General features: G+C 36.0%; 1 protein-coding gene across 1 annotated transcript; it reads left to right on the top strand.

Moving 5' to 3' along the window:
* Positions 1-466: 466 nt before the first annotated feature.
* LOC149812907 (putative inactive ATP-dependent zinc metalloprotease FTSHI 3, chloroplastic) lies at positions 467-23,324 on the top strand. The gene is made up of 4 exons (XM_089991335.1): positions 467-2,033; positions 20,212-20,535; positions 20,669-20,969; positions 22,964-23,324. Exons 1-4 carry the CDS (start codon positions 900-902, stop codon positions 23,161-23,163), a joined length of 1,959 nt encoding a protein of 652 aa, XP_089847461.1. The 5' UTR covers positions 467-899; the 3' UTR covers positions 23,164-23,324.
* Positions 23,325-24,234: the final 910 nt, after the last annotated feature.

The following is a 24,234-nucleotide window of genomic DNA, read 5'->3' as shown; positions in this document are numbered from 1 at the left end:
ACAGGAACGAGAAGACAATAATGTGTTGTAGCACAAGCTAAAAACCAAGGTAGGAACCTGGACTTAAGATGACAACAAAGGGTGCTTGAGCAGCAGCGGAGCTCCTGTTACAACAAATGGTGCATTGTCAAAGAGTGATCTGCTGACAGCATAGGGCGAAAATGAAATATTTAGACTTTTTGAAGAGTTAAAATCCTCCTCATTATTCTAAATGAAAAACATTTTTATCTTTTTCTTGAACCATCGTTTTATGACGAAAATAACAAAAAATGATACTTAAATCTTTATAACAGCATCGGACTTCGATGCCAAAGTGATTCCTACACACATGGGAATACGAAACCCACGTGCTTATATACGGTACCATACGCACTGTTAGCAAACCATGCGTTCTTCCGGGGAGAACACGCAACATCCTCCCCGGTTTCTCACGTTACATAAAAAGATTGCAATTTAAACGAGCTCCTCTGCTCTCGAGTTTTTACAGCTCCTCTGGAGAGGATAAGCCTCCTACCCACATACCCACGAAGGGTAGCGCCAAGTACGAGTTGATGCAGAGCCTATAAGAACAGAAAGGCAGCTTCCCTTAGCTTAGTTCTCGTCACCACCTGTCTTTTTAAGGCACCCAACAAAGAAGGCAAGGTAGCTACGTCTTTCCCAAACTCAGATTGCCAATTTGTCATAGCTCATAGCTTATGATAGTTCTTATTAAAACATTGGTGGGTTCTCTGTATTTGCTCTGATAGTGAAGGAAATCGTTTGTTTGGGGCAGTATTTTGTCTATTGAAGCTAATTCCGATTGTGGGTATTCGGTATTTTGCCGAATTTTGTCATTTATTTGCATTATTGGTTTGCTAGAGTTGGCATAAGCAATTGGTGGTTGGAAACGCAAGGGGAAAATGGTTCCTTTTTCTGTTTTTTCTTGCTGCAGCATCGGTAGACCAGTTTTCCCATCTCGAGATGTGTCTTTGGTCTGTTGGGGCAGGTCAAAAACTCATCAGTTTAAGCTCAAAACCATTAGAATGTCTTTGCAATGTAGGAAGGTTTCATATATACGGTTGTTGAAACTGAAATCGTTGAGTTCATATGAAGGCTTAAATTCGTCGGTTTTTAGTTCGCATCATCTTTCTACTGCATCTCCTTTGCCTGGTTGCTGTTGTAAAAGCCCATCTGATGGTGAAAGAGTGGGTATTATAATTCGATCGCAAATCGGTAATGGCGATTCTGAGAACCAACGTCGCGGTTTCAGAAAGCGATTCATGCTTAGATTGCGTCCTAGGCTGCGGTTGTTATCGAATAAATTGAGAAGGGTGTCGCTGGAGGAAATTGGAGTGTTATTGAGAAAGAACTCGAGAAATGTGATTGTTTCTTCCGCAATTGCAGTTGTTTTCGGATTGTGCTACCTATTTCTCAGATTGACAGCAATTCCCTCTCCCAATGCCGTTCCTTATTCAGACTTGATAATGAATCTTCAAGCTGGTTGTGTGACAAAAGTGCTATTTGAAGAGGGTTCTCGGCATATATTCTTTAATACAGCCCCTCAGCCTTTTGAAAATTCACAGGTATCTGCAGCGAATTTGATCTCGAGTGAGTTCAAACAGAGTGACATTGTCGTCTCTGATTCAAGTGAGAGTGGTCCTAGTGAAAGAAGCATTGAGGTTGCCTCATTGAATGCAAGAAAGAAACCGGTGACCAATAATAGAAGATGGAGAATATCTCCTGAGGCTCGCGTTGGCAATCTAGAGTGGCAATATTCCACTAGAAAAATAGATCACGATGAAAATTTCCTCCTTGGGCTAATGAGGGAGAAGGGAACAACATACAGCTCAGCTCCTCAGTCATTGCTGATGTCCATGAGGAGTGTTTTGCTTACAATAATTTCTCTCTGGATTCCTTTAACTCCATTCATGTGGGTGCTATATCGCCAACTTTCTGCTGCAAACAGCCCTGCCAAGAAACGTCGATCGTACAATCAAACTGTCAGTTTTGATGATGTTGAGGGTGTTGATGCAGCCAAATCAGAGCTTACGGAGGTGAGTCTGCCTTTTCCTCCACATGTATGCTTCTAAAAATCACTTAATGGATTCTAGGTCTCTTCCTGATCTCTTGCCCATCTTAATAACTATTCCACCTGTCAATACTGATTCCTATTTGTGTAACATGATGTTCATAAAGTTGATCTATACCCATATATTGTCACATCCAAATACACAAACTCTCGTGCTAGATCCTGTTTATGCATTTACTAAGTACTTCTCATTCATTGTTTATGAGTAGTTACACTCGTTTCTGACAGGCCTCATCCATCTAAAAAATCAGTTTTCACATGTTAGAAGCAATCTCCACTGCCATTACGAGTCCCTAAACAAAACTTCAATAAATTCACCCAGTCATCTCTTCACAGTATACAAAAAAAAGTGTGATCTAGTTAAGCACATACTTATGTTTGAGCAATTAATTTGTGATCAACGTACTAATACAAGCATTCTAAAACATATTATAACAGGTGGAGATGGCCCTGACTGAAATATAATGAATGTGTGTAATGGGTTAAAAAACAGATTTATTCATGAAAATGAAGTGTTTATAATTGATTCACAGTATGCAAATAACTAGAAGCCTTAACAGTTGTAATTGTATACTCACAACAGGCCAGACACTACTATTTTCTTTCTAATTTATTGTCACACACTCTCACATGCATACATGCAAACACCCACTCACATTCACATACAAACATACACGAAGATCAAGCACTTCGACTGTCCAATCTATTGTCACACACACATACACACACACCACAAACCACACACATGCATACACAAGCAGACATTATAGAAGTTCATTATCTTATCTCCTTCAAGTTCACTAATTTTTGTTAATGTATACTTTATGTACGTGTAACGTCTATAAAAAATCCAATCTTTTTAAAACTTTTCCAGACCCCAAATTTTGAGAAAAATTTAAAACTTTTTAATTATATAAATAATTCACATGATTCTCGAAAGTAATATGCCAACAAGTTCATCTATGGTCACATTTCAACCGTTTCAAATACTAGACGACCCACCTGAGCGTAAGCGCGAGTATATATTAGCCTCCCAGTATCAGATCCAGTACGGAATCATCCGTAGATACAACTTGATTGGAACTATTACTCTAAATGTTTCTCACATGTGAAAAAGAAAATGCGGAAGACAAAACGTATTAAGATTTAAGATAATTGAGGAGTTACGTAAAGATTTAAAGTTCTAAACCATATGCAAGAACATAACAGAAATGAAATAAAAAAATTTAAAAATATTCTCATTCCAAAATATTACACTTCTTTAAATGTAAGGATTCAGATAAAAAAGTAAAATGTACACAAGTTTTAACTATCTTAAAACTTTTGCCTGATCCCTCCAGGAATCGTAGTAGGTAAGAGTGAAGCCTTCAGCCACGTAGCAACCCACACTTTGCTTTAATCTTCCACGTGGTTATTTGTAAATATTGTAGGGCATCAACCACATGCCTGTAGAAAACCAAAACTAAACTTGAAGAATGCAATTCAAGTTGAAATGATGCAATAAAGTGTAATTTCCATCGTTTTAGAAATGAGAGTCAAGGGAATTCATATCATAATAAGAACATGATACTCAATCACATAAACCATCATTCATTTCATGGCATTCATAATTACATCACTTGTATGCATGGAAACTAAAAATCATTCTCATTTAATTCATGACATTCAATTTCATAACATTCATGTACATGATAATCATTTGCATAAATGTATGAAACTAACAATTCATAGCATACTCAAAAGTGAAGTAAAAATGCAATCTATCATTCAATGCTATCATTCACTTTCTTTATGCTCAAAAGAAAATATGCTCATGTCTAACTTATGAGTAAGGCATGCATATTTTTATTACAAATTCACGTCATTTATCAGAATATTTATGCACTTTGCATTCAAATATAATAATGAAACAAGTCCTATCTTGACCCTTCTCGTGTGCCTCGCACACATAAGCACCTCACGTGCATCAATCAAGTCCTTGGCTTGTAATAACAGGTCAAAATCACATGACCAATCATAAACATATCTTTTTCATTCACATGTAACAATTCATATGCAATACTAATGCAAAACCTTATAAGTCTTTATATGCTCACAATATACGATTATGTATATGAAAGCAGTTATCTTGAAAATTTAATTAATTGTTTCTCTTTTTATTCAAACTCATCTAGTACAAAAGAAGGTATAGACATCAAGAAACAATCATAGGAGTATTCATTATTCTATGTATTTTTATCGCCCTTCTATGGCTTAACTGGTTCTTTCTCGAGCGATTCAACCCTGCAGTGCAGTGGTTGGGAGAACGGAACCATGATCCCAGGTATTAGCCTACTCCAAATCAAAATTGCCGGTGAAAAATTGGGCATGCATCCCTAACTCTGCAGAGTTGTGGTCCTATCACGTAGGACTCATTGGTAGACCTGTTCCCTAACCTCTGTGGGACGGAGACAAGAGGCGCCTTCAGCCCTCGAAACATAACATGTCCCACGAAGCTTGTATCGCCCTTCTCTCTCCCGAGAGGACACAAGATCGAAACAGATCTAGCCATCTTAGAGAGCCTAGCCAACCTTGCTGGTGCCTCAAATAGACCCATGGTCTAGGGTTATCTTTATTATTAAGTCATAGGTCAGAGCCAAACATTATATTCTCACAAGATAACCCTCTTATGCCCTCATATATGAATTCACAAGTCTATGCCACTTGCACAACTCAAATTTACATGCTTTTATGCATGATATCAAAATCTATGCCACTTGTATAATTCAAATTTACATGCTCTCATGCATGATATCAAAGTCTATGTCACTTGCATAATTCAAATTTATATGCTCTCATGCATGTTCATAACAAATTTGTATTCACTTCCATGCATACCCTATCATGTCATGATTCAACTATACATGCTCACATGCATGATTCAATTCTAACATGACTTCATGCATGATTTAATCTCAACATGCTTAACACAAGGTGCACTCACATGAGCTATTATGCATGCATAGATAATTTCACTATTTCATGCGCAACACACATCACATCATACTTGCACACATTAATAAGATATACAGAATAATGTAATCTTATTCACAGGCATGATACATTCATTTCAGGCATGTACAACAATACATGTACCTGCAATAAACACACTCCAATATCCCGTTAACTACATCCATGTAATGAAATGGTGGTCTTCAACAAATGCACAAATAACTCACAAACAAGTGTCTATTGGAGACACTACAAGCATGACCCTTGAAAGGGTATAAAGGGAAGAACACTTGAAAAATAAATAATACTTTATTCATGAACAAAATGCTTAAGAAGCATGGTTATTTACATTGAAGGGGTTCACCCCTATATATACAAAAAAGTGGGAGAGAGAGGAGAGCTCATTTTGAGCTCTCCAAAAAGAGACGTTGGATTCCAACGTCTCTTAATATAGCTGTTGGACTACAGTCCAACAACATTTATTATTATAGCTTTTGGACTATAGTCCAACAACATTTATTATAGTTGTTGGACTACAGTCCAATAGCTATTTGCACAGTCAAGTTCCAACAGGAACTTGACTGGATCAAATATCTAGTTTCTATTGAACTAGATGCTAAAAAAGAAAATAAAGAAAAATAGAAAAAGAAAATAATAAAAGAAAATATAATAATATTAAATAATATATATATATATATATATATATATATATATATATATTACAGTTTATATTTTAACACTCCCCCTCAAACTTACGGTACAATGAGCGAAAGTTTGTCTAAGAGGAAGTGAAATCTGGGAGCAGCGAGAGGCTTGGTGAAGAAGTCTGTTAATTGATATTCTGATGTAACATATGGCAGATCAATGGTTCCATGTAAGTATTCCTCTCTGACATAGTGACAGTCCATCTCAATGTGTTTAGTGCGCTCATGGAATGTTCGGTTGCTTGCAATGTAGATCGCACTTTTGTTGTCACAGCACATCTTTGAAGCTTGCGTTGCTTTAGCTCCCATATCCGCTAACAATCGTCTGAGCCAAACAACCTCCATAGTGGTGGTTGCCATGGCTCTGTATTCAGCTTCGGTGGAGGAAAAAGAGACTTTCTGCTGCTTCTTTCACCTCCACGAAATTAAGGTTTCACCTAGGAACACACAAAAACCAGTAGTTGAGTGTCTACTATTGGGATCACCTCCCTAGTCAGCATCAGTATATGCAATTAAATTTAATGAAGATGAAGCAGACAAGAAGAGTCCTCGTGAAAGAGAGGATTTTAAGTATCTAATAATACGCAAAATCGCTCCCATGTGCACGGAGGTGGGAGCATGCTGAAACTGACTGACTGTATGAACCGCATAAGTTATATCTGGCCTAGTAATGGAAAGATAAGAAAGAGCTCCAACAAGCTGTCTATAAAGAGTAGGATCATCAAGAAGTTCTCCATCATCAATTTTCATTTTAACATTGACAACTTCTAGAGTGTCTACTTTCTTATCATCTGTAATTCCAGACCTGGAAACGATATCAAGAGCAAATTTAGATTGAGATATCAAATACCCCCGAGGGGAATAAGCAACTTCAATGCCTAAAAAATATCTTAATAAACCTAAGTCAGTCATTTCAAAGTGAGTTTTAAGAAGAGATTTGATATTTGCAACTCCCTGTTTGTCGCCTCCGGTGATGATCATATCGTCCACATAGAGAAGAAGAATAATGATGCCTGTATCAGATTTCTTAACAAACAAAGCAGTGTCAGTTAAACAAGGTTGAAAACCAATATCAAGCATAACATGACTAAATCGGTCATACCAGGCTTTTAGAGCCTGTTTAAGACCATAAAGAGCTTTTCCTAGACGAAGAGTTTTACCCTTAGGGATACTAATACCAGGTGGGGCTTCCATGTATACTTCTTCAACGAGATTCCCATTCAGGAAAGCATTTTTGACATCTAATTGAAAGATAAGCCATGTTCTAATGGAGGCCAAGGCTATTAAAGTTCTAACAGTGGTCATACGGGCCACAGGAGCAAATGTTTCTTCATAATCGATGCCATACTCTTGGGCATATCCTTTTGCTACTAAACGAGCCTTATATCTTTTCAGGGTCCCATCACTTTTGGTTTTGACTTTGTATACCCACCTACAACCTATAGGTTTCTTACCCGGAGGAATATCTTGTATCGTCCAAGTATTGGCCTTTTCTAGTGCATCCAATTCTATTTTCATGGCTTCTATCCATTCTATATGATTTTTTGCTTGAGAATAGGATGATGGTTCAACATATGATTGTATTAATGTAATGGCGGCCCTATACATGGGTGAAAAAGATTCATAAGACACAAATTTTTCTGGAGGTTTAGAGATTCTAGACGTTCTTCTAGGTGAGACTTCAGAGTATTTTTGTAATGCACATGGAAGATTTTGTTCTCTACGTCTTGAATATTGTAGACTAACATCCCTATGGATTTGCTCTTCATTATCATCATTTTCAACAACAATAGGACTTTGATCATTGTCAAGGTCACATCCAACATCACATTCATTGGATTTTGAAGTTGGATCAATTAAAAACGAGTATTCAATGACATCCTTGGATTTTTCAAATTCAAAGAAGCTTTCTTTTTCCAAAAAAGATACATTTCTTGACACATATAATTTGTCATTTTGAAAATCGAAACACCTGTAGCCTTTTTGATTATCAGCATATCCTAAAAAGGCACATGGGATTGCACGAGGAGAGAGTTTGTCATTTCTGTTGGTGAAAACAAAACATTTGCATCCAAAGACTCTTAATCTAGAATAATCTGGAGTTAAATTAACAAGCTTTTCTATTGGAGTTGTATTCTTTAATGAGGAAGATGGCATCCTATTAATGAGGTAGGTGGCAGTTAGGACCGCTTCAGCCCAAAAACTTTTTGGAACTTGATTTGCAATTAGCAATGTCCTAGTAGTTTCCATAATATGCCGATGTTTGCGTTCGGCTAGGCCATTCTGTTGTGGAGTGTGTGGACATGATCTTTGATGTGTAATACCATGTAAATTGAGATAGTCTTTGAATTCGTTGGACATAAATTCTCCCCCTGAATCAGTGCAAAAAACAGAAATATCATTTTGAAACTTATTTTTAACCATTTTATGAAATATTTGGAAGTTAGCAAAGACATCAGATTTATGTTTAAGAAAATAAATCCAAGTATGTCTAGAAAAGTCATCAACAAAAATGACATAATATGTATAACCACCTTTGGAAATAACTGGTGCGGGGCCCCAAACATCCGAATGTATTAACTCAAGTGGTCGTGAGGAAACAAAAGTTCTACTAAGAAATGGTAACCTTTTCATTTTGCCAAGAATGCAGTCTTTACAAGAAAAATTTTTAGAATTACAAAATTTTTCCATACTTGGAAAATATTGAATTTTAGACATATGAGGATGGCCAAGCCTTTTGTGCCATAAATCCAATTCTAATTTCTGAATATTATAACAAAATGCATTCTTGGGTAATTCCAAAAAATCCATGTAATAAAGTCCTCATTCTCTATGGTCTTCCCCAATCAGCTTCCCTGACTGGCGATCCTGTACCCAACAATCATGAGAAGAGAAGGAGATATTACATCCATAATCAGATATTTGCGAGACAGATAAGAGATTCAAATTAAGTTTAGGGATATATCTAACTTCTGGGATAAAAGATCTTTTGGATTTTTGAAGATTTTCAAAACATCCTATTCCTTTTACTTCGAGAGATGTGCCATCGGCTGTAAAAACCTTTGACACACTTGAGTTATTTTTAAGACATTCAGATAGACTATTAACATTTGGGGTCATATGAAAAGAAGCACCAGAATCTAAAAGCCAAGGAAAGTTACCTGGACCGGAGAAAGATGCAACTGCCGCTCCAGTTGAGGCTTCGGTTGAGGAGGATACCCCTTTGAGAAGAGGTTGAAGGATTTCTATCAGTTGAGCCATAGACACAGGTGCATCTTGATCTTTTGACTCAGATTCAACAGATGCAACTCTTTTTTCTTCTCTTCTTTTTAACTTTGGACATTGAGGCCTATAGTGCCCCGGTTCATGACAATGATGACAAATAACTTTTCTTTTATCAAAGTTGCCGTTTTGCCTTCCAAAATGAGGCGGCTTGTAAGTACGAGTATGATTCCCCGGTCTAGATACAGCTAAAACGGAGTCATCATCAACTTTTGGAGTACTTTTTCTAAGTCTATTTTCCTCCATAGTGAGCTCTTCTATAGTATCAACAATAGAAAGAATTTTTCCACAATGTAAAAGGGCCGATTTGGTGGATTCAAACTCCGGCCTTAGACCATTCACAAATTGATAGAAATGTTCCATATCGAGTTGCTTTTGGCGAAGCTCGATGTCTTCGGCACAATGCCATTTGGGCTCAAGAAGAGCCAACTTTTCCCAAAGTTCGGACAACTCATTATAATATTCTCGAATAGTTTTATCTTTTTGAGTCATTGTCCGAACTTTATCTTGTAAATTGCATACATGTGCAATATCTTTAAGGGAATACATGTTTTTGAGGTATTCCCAAGCCTTATCGGCATGCTCAAACTTAGTTAGACTAGAGCATTTTTTAATGTCTATGCTATTGATGAGCCATGACATAATTTTTGCATGCCCTATCCTCCATTCTTTCCATTTCTTTTCATAAGTGGCTAACGCCTTACTCTTCTCTTCTTCCGTTAGAGGAACCTCTTTATCACCCTCTTTCTTGGTAAGAGATAGTTTAGGCTCCAAATCGGAACCATCCACTATACCACATAAACCTTTTCCCCAAATGTGGTGCTTCATAATCGAAGCCCATATTACATAGTTAGTATCATTTAGCTTCATAGGAATGATGGTGATCTTATCATTGTCATCCATCTTTTACAAGGGTAAGAGAGGAATAAATAGGAGGAGAGAGAGAGAAAAATAAAGAGAAAAGAAAAAGAGTAGACAAAGGAATAAGAGAGGATACAAAACCAAAATTTTTTGTAGCACAAGTTCGCCTTTCTTCAAACAAATCTTCTTGAGCCAAGAACAAGGTGATGAAACACCTTTTGTAAATGTGGCACAGAAATCGAGGCGGAAGCGCTTCAAGATCTAACGATTTCGTAGCTTTGATACCATGTAATGAAATGGTGGTCTTCAACAAATGCACAAATAACTCACAAACAAGTGTCTATTGGAGACACTACAAGCATGACCCTTGAAAGGGTATAAAGGGAAGAACACTTGAAAAATAAATAATACTTTATTCATGAACAAAATGCTTAAGAAGCATGGTTATTTACATTGAAGGGGTTCACCCCTATATATACAAAAAAGTGGGAGAGAGAGGAGAGCTCATTTTGAGCTCTCCAAAAAGAGACGTTGGATTCCAACGTCTCTTAATATAGCTGTTGGACTACAGTCCAACAACATTTATTATTATAGTTGTTGGACTATAGTCCAACAACATTTATTATAGTTGTTGGACTACAGTCCAACAACTATTTGCACAGTCAAGTTCCAACAAGAACTTGACTGGATCAAATATCTAGTTTCTATTGTAAAAAAGAAAATAAAGAAAAATAGAAAAAGAAAATAATAAAAGAAAATATAATAATATTAAATAATATATATATATATATATATATATATATATATATATATATATATATATATATATATATATATATTACAGTTTACATTTTAACAATCCATGTCCAGCATAGTCTTCGAACTACAATTGTCAACGGTCCTAGATATCCATAACTAAGTGAGTGTGTAAGTAAGAGAGTGTTGCATTCAAGGAAGTAATTAACCTGTGGTGCGCTTGCACCACTTACTTACCATGGGTGTTTACCCGATTTGCATGCTTTTGCATTTGTATTTTTTTTTATTTCTTTTTGCATGACATTTTTAGTTGCATGCGATGCTTAGTACGAAGCATCGCATAATTTGCTCAGCTATGCACCTGCAATGCATAATTATACATACAATACAATACATTTCTAACATTTGCTAGCAATGTGGTTGTGCTACGAACTTGGTGTGCATATTAACTAACTTTTAGATTCTATTAATAACATTCTAAAATTTTAGTTTAGGAATCCTACATTTTCGACGCGATGAAAAGTAAAACGAAACTCAGGGTCCTGAAAGTCCAGTGCAATTATCACTCAACGCAATCTACTCGTCCCTCTCACAACGAGAGAGTGCTACAGTGCTACACAAACAACAATAACCTTTATCTAAATATGCTTTCGCTCGTGAGTGTTAAAAATCTACATGATATTTGGTAACTTGATTTGTGAAAACCTCGAAACGACACACTAACAAGTCCCAAAACAAGTTTGGACAGCATACCACAGCCTGCACACTACCCCGTGCATCACCCCAATGATGACCCAAACATCGAGGTACCTGAATCCAACGAAATGCATATATATATACTCATTAAAATCAAATCCAAAACACGAAAACCAAATAAAAAAGAAATCGACAATGCAAAGGTACCCCTGCTGTTATGCACAACAACCCTGCCCGATTCTCTATGTCGGGAATCGGGTGCACAGGCACGGTCGTGAAAACAATAAGAATCGGCTAGCATAAAAAGGGAAAAATAGTAATTAGAAAATCAAATCTAACACATGTATGTAATTCAGCCCATTATCAGCACAAAAAGAAAATTATCCCAATCGGTTGGGGCTCGGGTTTCTAAGCGGGGAACATGCAGAAATTTGAGAAAACCCTGATTAGGGTTATACGGTTAGGGCACAAATTGTTAAAATATATGTATCATTACATATATATATATATAAATATATATATGTAATACACCATAATACCCGATAGGGATATTATGGTCATTTCGCACCGTACCCAATAGGGGTACTTGTTTTTTTTCCTTTTTTTCTGTATTTATTTTATTTTTTGTTTTTTTATTTTTATTTTTTAAGCCACATAAGAGGGGTCCACCATAGAATCGTTGGGGGCCCCAACGGTCACAATTGTGACCGTTGGGGGCTCCCAACGACTCTATGGAAGCCCCCTTTTGGCGCACCTTTTGAGGCCCTTGTGGCCTCCCTTCCTCTCTTCTTCTTGTATAAATAGGGGTGAACCCCTTTGTAATATGCATTCTTGAGAGCTCTCTCTCTTTCAATAAAGCGACTTTTATATTTTGTGTTGTGTTGTCCCTTTGTGGACTTGGCTATTGTCTCTTTTGTTTGTCCATTGTAGGACATTGTAAGTGCTTATAACACTCTTTGTATTTTTGCATATCTCATTACATGGTATCAGAGCCACTCGGTTCTTAGAGGAAAAAGCGTGGTACGTATATTTCTCATCTCTTGTCTCCCGTCTCTCACTTCTTGGAGGCATTATGGAAGCAAAGATCGACCTATCCTTCAAACTCAATGGAAAGAACTACATGATGTGGGCTTCGGCTATGGAGAACAACCTCAAAGGTAAGAAACTTTGGGGGTATGTTATGGGTTTCATTCCAGAACCTAAATTGGAGCTCACAAAGATCGAAGGTGGCCAAAAAAAGGCTCTTGAAGGAGATGCTCGCCTCAAAGTCATTGAAAATCACCAAAAAGAAGTTGAAGATTGGGAAAACAATCACGCAAAAATTCTTGCTTGGTTCATGAACAATGTCAAACTCAAGGTATGTGCTAATATAGCTAAATTTCTCCGGGTAAATGAGGCTTGGTTTTTTATGAAGGGTATGCATACCCAAAATGATCTTGCAAGAACATATTTCTTGCAAGAAAAAATTAGAACCACCAAACAAGGTGATTCGAGTATTCAAGACTACTATAGTGCTTTAAATCCATTATGGGGTGAGTTGGCTCTTTTAGAGCCAAAATGAGTTGCTATGGAAGATGTCGAATTGAGACAAAAACAAATGGAACAAGATCAATTGTTCCGATTCTTATTTGGGCTACGTCCCGAATTTGAGCAAGAGAGGTCATCACTTCTCCATAGATCCATCTTTCCTCCAATAGAGGATGTTATTGCCGAAATCACTCAAGAAGAAACACGGCTTGACATGAGTAAGAATGTTGATGAAGTGATTGCAGTTTCCAAACCCGGCAATAATGTAAAAACCTATAACCCCCCCCCCCCCCCCCCCCACTTTGAAAAACAAGGAAACTACAATGGAGGAAGAAAAATGATTGTATGTTATCATTGGTATGAGCCAGGTCACATTAAACCCGCTTGCCCAAAGCTCAATGAAACTTTCAAGCCTAAGGTGGCCTCTCTTGAAGAATCTACCACCAAGGAAGATGAAGGCAAGAATGGTGACCTCAAAGAAACCCTTGGTCAAATATCCATGGCTCTTCAACAAATCCTTAAAGCTACTTCCCCCACATCGGGTGCGGCCATTGCGTCTACATCATCACCCAGTATGTATTCTTGTATCTTAGACTTCGGAGCATCTTTTCATATGACCCCTCATGAGAATGTCTTAGTCGATGTTTGCACCAATTCAAAAGGCTCTTGTGTTTCTACGGTCGATGGAACCTTTTTGAAAATCTCTAGTATTGGAACTCTAAACTCAAAAAATTCTCAAAATCTTTTTGTTTCAAAAGTTAGAGTTATTCCAAAACTAAATTTAAACCTTTTTTCGGTCTCCCAAATTGCCGACCATGGATGTGAAATATCTTTCTCATCTAATGGATGCTTTGTGCAGGATCTCTGGTCTGGGAAGCAAATTGGGCAAGGCCATAGGAAGGTGAACCTCTACTATATGGATCATCTAAACCTTCCTACAAACTATTTTTGTTCTTATGCCCAAGAAAAAAATATTGAAACTTGGCATAAAAGGTTTGGTCATCTAAGCTATTCAAAAATGTATCTTTTTCCGTTTGGAAACAAATTTTGTAAGGAAAAAGACATTAATTGCAAAGATTGTATTTTTGGAAAAATGAAGTCTATTCATTTCCAACTAGAACTTTTCTCTCTTCAAGACCCTTTGAATTGGTGCACTCGGATGTTTGGGGACCATCTCCGGTCATGTCTAAAGGGGGTTACTCCTACTATGTCACTTTCATCGATGACTTTACTCGATATGTTTGGATCTATTTTCTTAGTCACAAATCAGAAGTATTTTCCTTTAAAGAATTTCATATAAAAATTCAAAATTAATTTCAAAGTAATATATCTACTTTGAGAACCGATTCCGGTGGTGAATACTTATCTAATGAATTCTAAAATTATTTAACTCAAAATGGAATTTGTCACCAAAGATCATGTCCTAGAACTCCACGACAAAACGGACTAGCGGAAAGAAAGCATAGGCATATCATAGAAACCGCTAGAACATTGCTTGTCTCTAAAAATATTTCAATTTTTTTTGGGCCGAAGCCGTCTTAACCTCAACATATCTAATCAATAGAATGCCTTCCTCAAAATTAAAGAACGTCCCTCCTTATGAAAAAACTTTTTAAATTTTTTTCGGATTTTAATCGTCTTCGTATCTTTGGTTGTAAATGCTTTGTTCTCTTGCATAAGAGAGACACGTTGTCTCCAAAGGCAATTGAATGTGTTTTTCTTGGTTATGGGGAAAATAAAAAAGGCTATTGGTGTTTTGATTTCGAAAATGACAAACTATATGTTTCAAAAGATGCAACTTTTTTAGAAGATGAAAATGATTTTGAAAAAATGGAAAAATCAAATGAAAGCAATTATATATTTTTACATGATCTTATTGATGACATAAATGATGATTCTATGAATCATCTTGAAAGCATAGAAGACACTTGTGATGTGTCCAATCTTGATGTGTCACCATCGAGTGATGGTGTTAGTAATGAAAATATTAATGTTTACACCCGGAGAGATCAAGGAAGGCCTATTAGTGCCTTAGAAAAATACTCTCAAATTTCTGAATCTTCAGAAGAGCCCCCCATTCGGCACTCTTCTAGAGAATCAATACCTCCTAATAGGTTTGTTCCTATGAGTCTTTAGCACCCAATTATCGAGCATGTTTGATAACCTTACATTCATATTATGAACCCGCTCACTATAATTAAGCTAAAACTCTACCACATTGGGTTGAAGCAATGAAAATAGAATTAGATGCACTACGAAAGGTTAATACTTGGGAAATAGTCAAACTCTCTCCACATAAAAAACCTATTGGATGTCGTTGAGTCTTTAAAGTTAAAACTAAAAGCGATGGATCCTTAGAAAGATATAAAACCAGGTTAGTAGCGAAGGGATATTCCCAAGAATATGGAATCGACTATGAGAAAACATTTGCTCCTGTAGCCCGAATGACTAGTGTCAGAACTCTAATAGCTGTCACATCAACCAAAAAATGGCCTATATATCAACTAGATGTGAAAAAATGCTTTTCTAAATGGGAATTTAAATGAAGAAGTATATATGAATCCACCACTTGGAATTAATATTGGACAAGGTCAAACTCTTAAAAGCCTTATATGGTCTTAAACAAACCCCAATGCTTGGTATGATTGTTTTAGTGATATCATGGTTAAATTAGCAAAAATAACATAATAAGAAAAACCTTCTTTAGATACAACGGGTGCCGGTCTCCATATATCCGAATGCACAATTTCAAAAGATTTGGTTGTAAACATAGTTCTTTGTCCAAAAGGTAAGCTTCTCATTTTTTCAAAAATGCAATCATTACAAATGAAGTTGTCTTTATATAGATCTTTAGCAAAATGTAAATAAGAAAACTTGATAATATTGGGATGCCCAAGACGCTTATGCCAAACATTTATATCTTTATGTTGGGCAATGTTATAAAAAAATTGTTTTGGAATTTGAAGAAATTTCATGTAATATAAATCTTTTTTCCTAGAGCCTTCTCCAATCAACTTCTCGGACCGACAACCCTGTATCCAACATTTATTTGATGAGAATTTGATATCACACCCATGGTCCGATAGTTGAGAAACGGAAAGCAAATTCAAATTTAACTTAAGAATGAATCTAACTTTAGAAATAAAAAAAACTTTGTTTTTCAAAATTTTTTATTCCTTTAATTTCAAGAGAAGCACCATCCGTGGTTGAGACAAAAGAGGGATATCTGTTTTTTGTGTATTCGGAAAGGGTAAAGACATTTGGAGTTAAAAAAAGACACTTAAATCTAAAAGTCAAGGAATCTTACCGGGCGGAGAGAAAGGTTGACATGGCAGCCTCGAAAACGGATCTCTTGAGAAGAGGTTGAAGAGATTTTATAATTTGATTTAGAGACAATGTTTCATTGTTGGAGGTGGATGGACCCTCCTCTTTATGCGGTTGAAATGTTGTCGACATAGCCACCATTTTCTTCCATTTAGGACACACCAGTTTAATATGTCCCGGTTCTTTGCAAAAATGACATGATTTTACTATAGTCTCTTCCTTGGTATCTTCCATTTGAGCCACCATTTTCTCTTGCTCCTTGATTTTGATTTTAGAATTTATTGAAATGAGGGGGTTTATATGTCTTCACATTATTCTCCGGTCTAGAGACGGTATAGGCTCCTTCATTTTCATTTTTAGAAGGAACGGCCAATACATTTTGATTGGTTTTGTTCATTCTCAATCTAGTTTCTTCTCCACTTAATTTAGTAAGAACATCTTCTAGAGGTGGAGATGTAAAAGAAGATAAAAGTGTGGATATAGTTTGCTCAAATTCGGGTCTAAGCCCATTCAAGAAATTGAAAAAATGATCATCTTCCAATTGCTTATGCCTTAATTCAATAGCTTCTCCACTCCATTTGGGTTCAAGGAGTGCAAGTTCATCCCAAATGGATGATAATTCGGCAAAGTACTCTCTAACGGACATTTTCCCTTGTTGAAGGGTCAATGCCTTTTTTTGAAGATAATACTTATGAGATAAGTCTCTTGAGGTATGCATCCTCTCAACATAATCCCAAACTTGAAATGCCTTTTTAAATTTCAAAATGTTGGCATATATCCTTGTTTCTACCGTAGAAAAAATCTATGAAAGGATTTTATAATTCTTCATTTCTCACTCTTCATGCTTCTTATTATATTCTTCAAATGCCTTTTCTCTTTCTTCCCTATCAAGAACCTTAATTTCACATTTTTCAATAATGGTGATTTTTTGTTTGGGTTCAGGAATAGTGCCTTTGACATAGCCCCAAAGGCCTTTTCCTTTGATATGGACTTCCATACTGCCGGCTCAAACATGATAGTTGGACCCATTAAGTTTAAATTGTAGGGAAAAATGGGAATCCTTTTCCCCCATGGAAAAACCTCTATGAGAAAGAGTCTTTAAAAATTTGAAATCTTACCACAACGGATCTTCTTTGAACTTACTTGAAGTATTGTGCTTCCCTTGAAAAGATTTACAAGAGCTTTTTATGCCAAACAAATGAGAACGAGGAGTGGGCACGATCTTCAAGGTGACCACCATGATGACTCAATATTCGAGCTTTTCTTCTAGAAACCTTGCTCAAAGGCACAATAGATTCAAGAGATCACCAATGAACAAAGGCAAAAAAATAAAATGTTTATTGAATAGGAGGGAGCTTTGATTCAAAGCTTAAAGAATACAATTGGGTTTAACCCCTATTTATAATACAAGACATGGAGACCTTGGAGGGGCTCCATATAGACCTTGGAGGGGCCCAACGTCTATATGTGCCCCCCCCCCAAGGCTAGAAAGAAATGAAAAATAAAAGGAAAATAAAAAAGAAGAAAGAAGAAAAAGTACAATCATATTCCAAGAAGAATATGCGTAAAAGGTAGAAATAACAGTTTTACCCTTAAAGGGTATTACAAAAATTTTATATATATATATATATATATATATATATATAATACATTCTAACAATATGTTCATCATAGATGGAGATAAACAACGAGTTAATCATATTAAATTTATTTTCAAGAAACATTTTGAAATAATTGATCTTGGATGTCTTAGATTTTTTCTAGTAATTGAAATAGCTTATTTTTATACAAGATAGTTGTTGACTCAAACCAAATTTGCTAATGATATTATTGACTGGTCCAAGATTTATGATGAGAAAATGGTGGATACTCCAGAAGTTATTAATGCCAAGATGAAGAAATATGATAGGTCACCTTTGAAAGATCTTACTCCTTATCGCCAAATGATTGGCTCTTTGACTTACTTAACTATTACCCAACTTGATATTATGCATGCAGTCTATACTGCAAGACAGTTCCAACATTCTCCTACTACAGTTTACAAGAGTGTTGTGATAACGATTATTCAATATTTACAAAATTCTACTTTTAGGGTTTTTTTATTGCCTTCCTCTTTCTCTCTTGAGTTAATTGCTTATTCTGACTCAGATTAAGGAGGAGATTCAATGATAGATGTTCAATTACTGATTTTTGTATATTTTTAGGTGATTCTCTAGTATCTTGGAAGTGCAAGAAGCAACAAAAAGTATTGTTATAATTTACTGAACCTGAGTACCGTGCTATGACTACCACAACATCAAAGATTGTTTGGCTACAAGGATTACTTAAAAATATGAAGGTAGATTATTGCGATGACTATACCTCCTGATTATGTTATGACAATAAGAGTGTCGTATACATAGCCGGCAACCATACATTTTATGAAAGGACTGAACATATCGAAATGGATTGCCACTATGTACGTAAAGAATTTTTAAAGAAGACTATCATCTTTCCCTACGTCACCTCTGAAGATCAACTAGTTGACTTCTTTACCAAGACACTTCCGTTACCTAGATTTCACTTTCTTCTTAACAAACTTTCGGTGTTTACACCATAAGTTTGAAGGGGAGTGTGTAATGAAACAAGTGAAAATACAAAAGGGATTCCAATATGTATCAACACAAATACAAGAGGAGTGCGCATACACTAATTCACCAAAAGATAATACAAAATGAGAACAATCTCAAGAGCATAACAAATGCACACAATAGCAACTATGGGCATACAATGAGCACACACAACACATAAAAAATATATAATTTCACTAATGAAATGCTTAGGAAAGCATTAAGTTACACAATAATGTAGAGCCCTATTCATAAGCAAAGAAAAGGTAAAGGGGGGCAGCCCAACTAGTGGTTGGGCTAGCCCCCAACAGTCATAAATATGACCGTTGGGACTAGCCCAATGACTAGTTGGGGCTGTCCCAGTCATATTGTACAGCAACATTACAAAAAGAAAAAGAAAATAAAAACTAAAAAGAAATAACAAAGACCCCTAGTGGGTCGACCCTACAACTATGGGAAATGACTGAAATACCCCTGATGGGTATTTCAGTTTACATACACAATATATATATATATATATATATATATATATATATATATATATTAACAAAGTGTTAACGTATATTTTATGTAGTAATATGAAATGCCCATTAGGGGTATTTCGGTTATTTATTGTTTCTAATAGGGACTGCCTAGTAGGGTCAGACTTGTAGAATTTTTTATATTTTATTTTTTATGTTAAGTAGCTGTTGGGAGTCGGGACAGCCCAACTAGCTGTTCGGCTAGTCTCAATGGCTAGATTTCTAGCCGTTGGGGCTAGTCCAATGGCTAATTGGACTAGCCCCTTTGTCTTCTTTTTGTCCCAGCAAGTTAGCACATGCATGCCCTTGAGATATAGGTCTTGTCATTCCAAACTAGATCAAGTTAAATCGACTTCTACCATTACTGAAGACAACTGATGGAATCCGCTATACCCTTCAAGATGGTTAAGTCTCTAAGACCTTTAGCAACTTTTTACTATTTCAAAGGCAAACCAGAATATTAGGCTTTAGTTAGATACATTCTATTTCACTCATTTTTCCACATTTCAATTATTGATGTTGTTCTCTTCTTTATTGGAGAAATTAACAGTAAGACTACAGCTACATCCATTCTGTTACCCTCATTTTTCCACTTTGTTTGTTGCATATTTATTAAAGTCTATCTGTTACATGACAATTATTTAATACTTGCAAGGAACATAGTGTCTATCTATATCAGTGTGTCTCAAAATTTTAGGCATCAAGATAACATGTTTAAGTGAGAACAATACATGCTATTGATTTATTGATAATGCATTTGTGCTGAAAGTCATAATAGAACCAGAAAATTGAACTTGCTACTAAATCTCTATTTGTTATTGGCATTTAACGGCTTTGTTTCATCTTTACAATCTTTTATTTGTCGCATGCAGATTGTTTCGTGCTTGCAAGGGACAATTAATTATACTAAGTTGGGAGCCAAATTACCTCGAGGTGTACTGCTTGTTGGACCTCCAGGTACAGGTAAAACACTATTAGCACGTGCAGTAGCTGGTGAAGCTGGAGTTCCATTTTTCACAGTCTCTGCTAGTGAATTTGTGGAGTTGTTTGTTGGAAGAGGAGCAGCGCGTATAAGGGATCTTTTTAGCACAGCTAGGAAATGTGCACCATCCATAATTTTCATTGATGAGCTTGATGCTGTTGGAGGGAAGAGAGGGAGAAGCTTTAACGATGAAAGAGACCAAACATTGAACCAGGCATGTTTCTAAGTGCATCCATAGTGCTTCTGTTTTTTTATTGCACATAATTGACATTCTTCTTTTCCATGTTTTTTATTGCACATAATTGACATTCTTCTTTTCCACTTTTGTTCTTTCCCCCTGGATGCAGTTGTTGACTGAAATGGATGGATTTGAATCAGATATGAAAGTGGTGGTGATTGCAGCAACTAATAGACCAGAGGCATTGGATCCAGCTCTTTGCAGGCCAGGGCGTTTATCTCGGAAAGTATTTGTTGGTGAACCAGATGCAATTGGGAGGCAAAAGATAATTGCTGTCCATTTAAGAGGAGTGCCTCTAGAGGAGGATCCACAAGTGATCTGTAGTCTGGTTGCTTGTCTTACTCCAGGTTTTGTAGGGGCTGATCTAGCAAACATAATTAATGAGGCTTCATTGCTTGCTGCTCGTAGAGGTACAGCAAAAAATTTCTACTTGAAGTCAGTTTAAGACATTAACATTCATTTATTTAATTATATCTTCTATTGGGACTTTCCATGATTGAATTTTTTTACATGTTACTGTTCATTATTCACATGAAGTATCTTGCTAATAATAATAGTCAAGTTAATTTCTGATGCTGCTTTTGATAATTGCTCTAAATAATGTTCCTTTCCTTTTGAACCCATGTGTTTTCTTTGTTTCTCATTTTTCCTTCACGGTCTTACAAGATAGTCTTTACATCATATGAGGAACCAGGCAAGTCCTTATTACCACATGAACACTTACACCTAGCTGTACTGCTTGACACTACACTGACACGGGAAACAAACATGCTTCTACACTTGAAGATGAATCATCATGAAAATGTTCAAGTAGGTTGCATTTTAAAGGAATAACCAGGTGATATCCCAGGCAAATGATGGAGTCAACAGTAAGCATAGTATGTTATGTCCGACACCTTACATGTCTGAGAAGGGTATAATGATTATGATGAACTGTCCTTTTGATTTTGAATAGAAGACAAAATAAGGGAAGAACCTTGATATAACTAACATGTTATGGTACCAGTTTTTTGGTCATGTGGCTTGTCAATGTGCTGTGAATCAAGATTTATCTAGGATCACCTCTTAAACGAGTTGTTAAACCCAAAAGATTTAGTGATTTATAAGATCATCCATTTGGTTCAAATGTTAGATGTGAGCGATGAGTACACCCAGCTAAGTGACTGATTGAATAATGTTTACCCATATATGATATTGGTATGATATGATATCGCCTATAACCTTTTTCTATTGCCAACATGATTGAGAGTGGTATCTTTGGAGTATATCAGTTGCTCAACAGCAATTGGTTCTCATTAGGATGTGAAAACAACCTTCTCCCAAAAATTCCAATGACAAAATCACTAAGGAAATAGTTAGTTGAGATATATTTATCATAAACCCATTTAGATGACGAGTGCTCATTCTGACTATGGAGAGACATCTTTCATTTTAGCACTTCTTTTAGTGACATGATGTGATATCATCCTCTGGTTCTGGTTTCCCTTGTTTTTCTATGTTGTTTGTACGTGTCCATAATTTCCAGATTATGCAGTGAATGTAGGAAGCATCAAGGAAGAATGAATCTTTATAAAGAATTTATTGCAATCAATATCTTGTGTATGATGCAATACATGGTTCTTTACGATTATAATTACTCCATTATATTATGAATGTACTTACTCCACTTGCATAGCATCTAGGTAACCGGGACATGGCACTTAGGGTGTGTCAACACAGGTACTGATACCTGGACATGGCATTTGCGGTGTCCTATATTATATTATATTATATATTTTCAATATATAATATATATTTTAGATATATAATATATATTTTCAGTATATATTTTAGATATATAATATATATTTTAGATATATAATATATATATATTTTTAGTATATATTTAGCCGTGTCCCTGTATCCACAATTTTTTAAATTGCCGTGTCGTACCCTCCGTACCCGTACCCGTACCCGCACCTGTACCCAGGTGACATAGCATAGCATACTACCTAAACCATTGAGAAGTATTAAGTTAATTACAAAATATGTTTTATGAAGTATGATGTGGCTTCCTATGAGGAAAACTGCGACTCCATGCAGTAATAGTTTTCCCTAAAGTGGGAAATTTTGCAATTTCTTGATTAAGATTTCATAACCTTCCTATATACTTCATTGTTTTGAAGCGTGAGGAATAAAGTTTTGGAATTCTCAGGGGAAGTCGCAGTCGCACTCCTAGGAAGATTCTTGTAATTATTGAATCCAATGCTTGGTCTTACTATTTGATCTACATGTCATCTTTAGCATTTCTAGTACTCGAGCAAGCAACAGCATGTCTGTGTTTATGCATGCATATCAGCAAGATTCAATCCATGAAATAACCAACAAACTAGTTCTTCACCCATTACTATTCATGGATTTGCAGGTGGGGATCTAGTGACACGGGAAGATATCATGGAGGCAATTGAAAGAGCAAGATTTGGTATTAATGGAAGGCCATCGCCCACTAATGCCATAAGCAAAGAGCTTGGAAGACTGTTCCCATGGATGCCTTTGCTTGTTAAAAGAAATGATACAAGAGATGATGGTTCACAACAACCCTTGGGCTACCAATCATTAACTTGACCAGAACAAGATATTCTTTGCCCACCACTATTTTATTTCTAATTATGCTTGAGCTTTTGACTGAAAAAGTAACTTTTCTCTCTTTAATTGATATTTTAGTGTATACATCTTTTTTGTGAATCCTAAATTCCCAAATATTTAAATTGTTACAGAGTTCTTGTATACAATGATATACCAGTTATCAAAAGAAAATCTGTCACATTTCTTCCCTTCTGGACCAGGCATTGGTTGTCATATCACATTTATTTTCTGAACAATTTGATAAAGCTTGAGATTTATTATGACGATATGATGGAAGGATTAAGGTATGGTTTATCCTTATCTGTCCCTGATCAATTAAAATGCGGACCATAATCTTGGATAGATTTAGGGAAAAAAAGGTGAAAGGAGTGAATGAATAAGTGGAAAGAACTTGTGCTACTTCCCATGGATGTATGCATTTGGCTTTGGCTGAACCAAGTATATCCGTGTATATCCTTACATATTTCTCTATTTCTCCTTTTCCCTTGCTTACATTTATTCAATTTTAGTTTTTTAAGATGGTGACTGAATAAGTTCTTTTATCCTTCTTTGTCAACATCAATTGGAGGTTGCAGCTTTTCCATTTGGTTTATTATCAGTATAATCTCCTTGCCCATCAGTTTTTGGCTGTTGCTGATGAAACAGCAGCCTTTTCAGTTCTCTGTTGCTGTAATGTTTTAATCAAATGATTCATTCAATGCCTTCCAATGTTTATGTATTGCATCCACCTTTATGAGGTTGGATTTCAAGTTAGGTGTTCTTTTGTCATATTCCAATTCCGGGGAATGGTAATTGGCAACCGTATCATTGATTGATGCGGCTATTTTTGTTTCAATTAATGAGAAAATTAGGATTTGATTTTTCCAAAACTTGGCTTTGGACTACCAAACAAGCCCTTCATGACATATTCTCCCTCCTTTATAATTGACTATCGAAGACCCAACGAACACATGGATTTTTTAGCAATGATAGGTTTTCCATGATCTGTTGGGAAGAAATGGCTTGATTAATGTGAAGTGGAGCAGAAAGAATTTCAGTGTATGTCCATGA

This window comes from Nuphar pumila, chromosome 16 (assembly GCF_984573655.1).
Source record: "Nuphar pumila chromosome 16, dmNupPumi1.hap1.1, whole genome shotgun sequence".
Lineage (NCBI taxonomy): Eukaryota > Viridiplantae > Streptophyta > Magnoliopsida > Nymphaeales > Nymphaeaceae > Nuphar > Nuphar pumila.
This window is presented reverse-complemented; position numbering and strand designations above follow the sequence as displayed.

Excerpts from the sequence above, each read along its gene's own strand:
- LOC149812907 (XM_089991335.1), top strand. The coding sequence starts at position 900 with ATGGTTCCTTTTTCTGTTTTTTCTTGCTGCAGCATCGGTAGACCAGTT. Across the intron at positions 20,536-20,668 it reads GAGACCAAACATTGAACCAG|TTGTTGACTGAAATGGATGG; the intron begins GCATGTTTCTAA and ends CCCTGGATGCAG. Across the intron at positions 20,970-22,963 it reads ATTGCTTGCTGCTCGTAGAG|GTGGGGATCTAGTGACACGG; the intron begins GTACAGCAAAAA and ends ATGGATTTGCAG.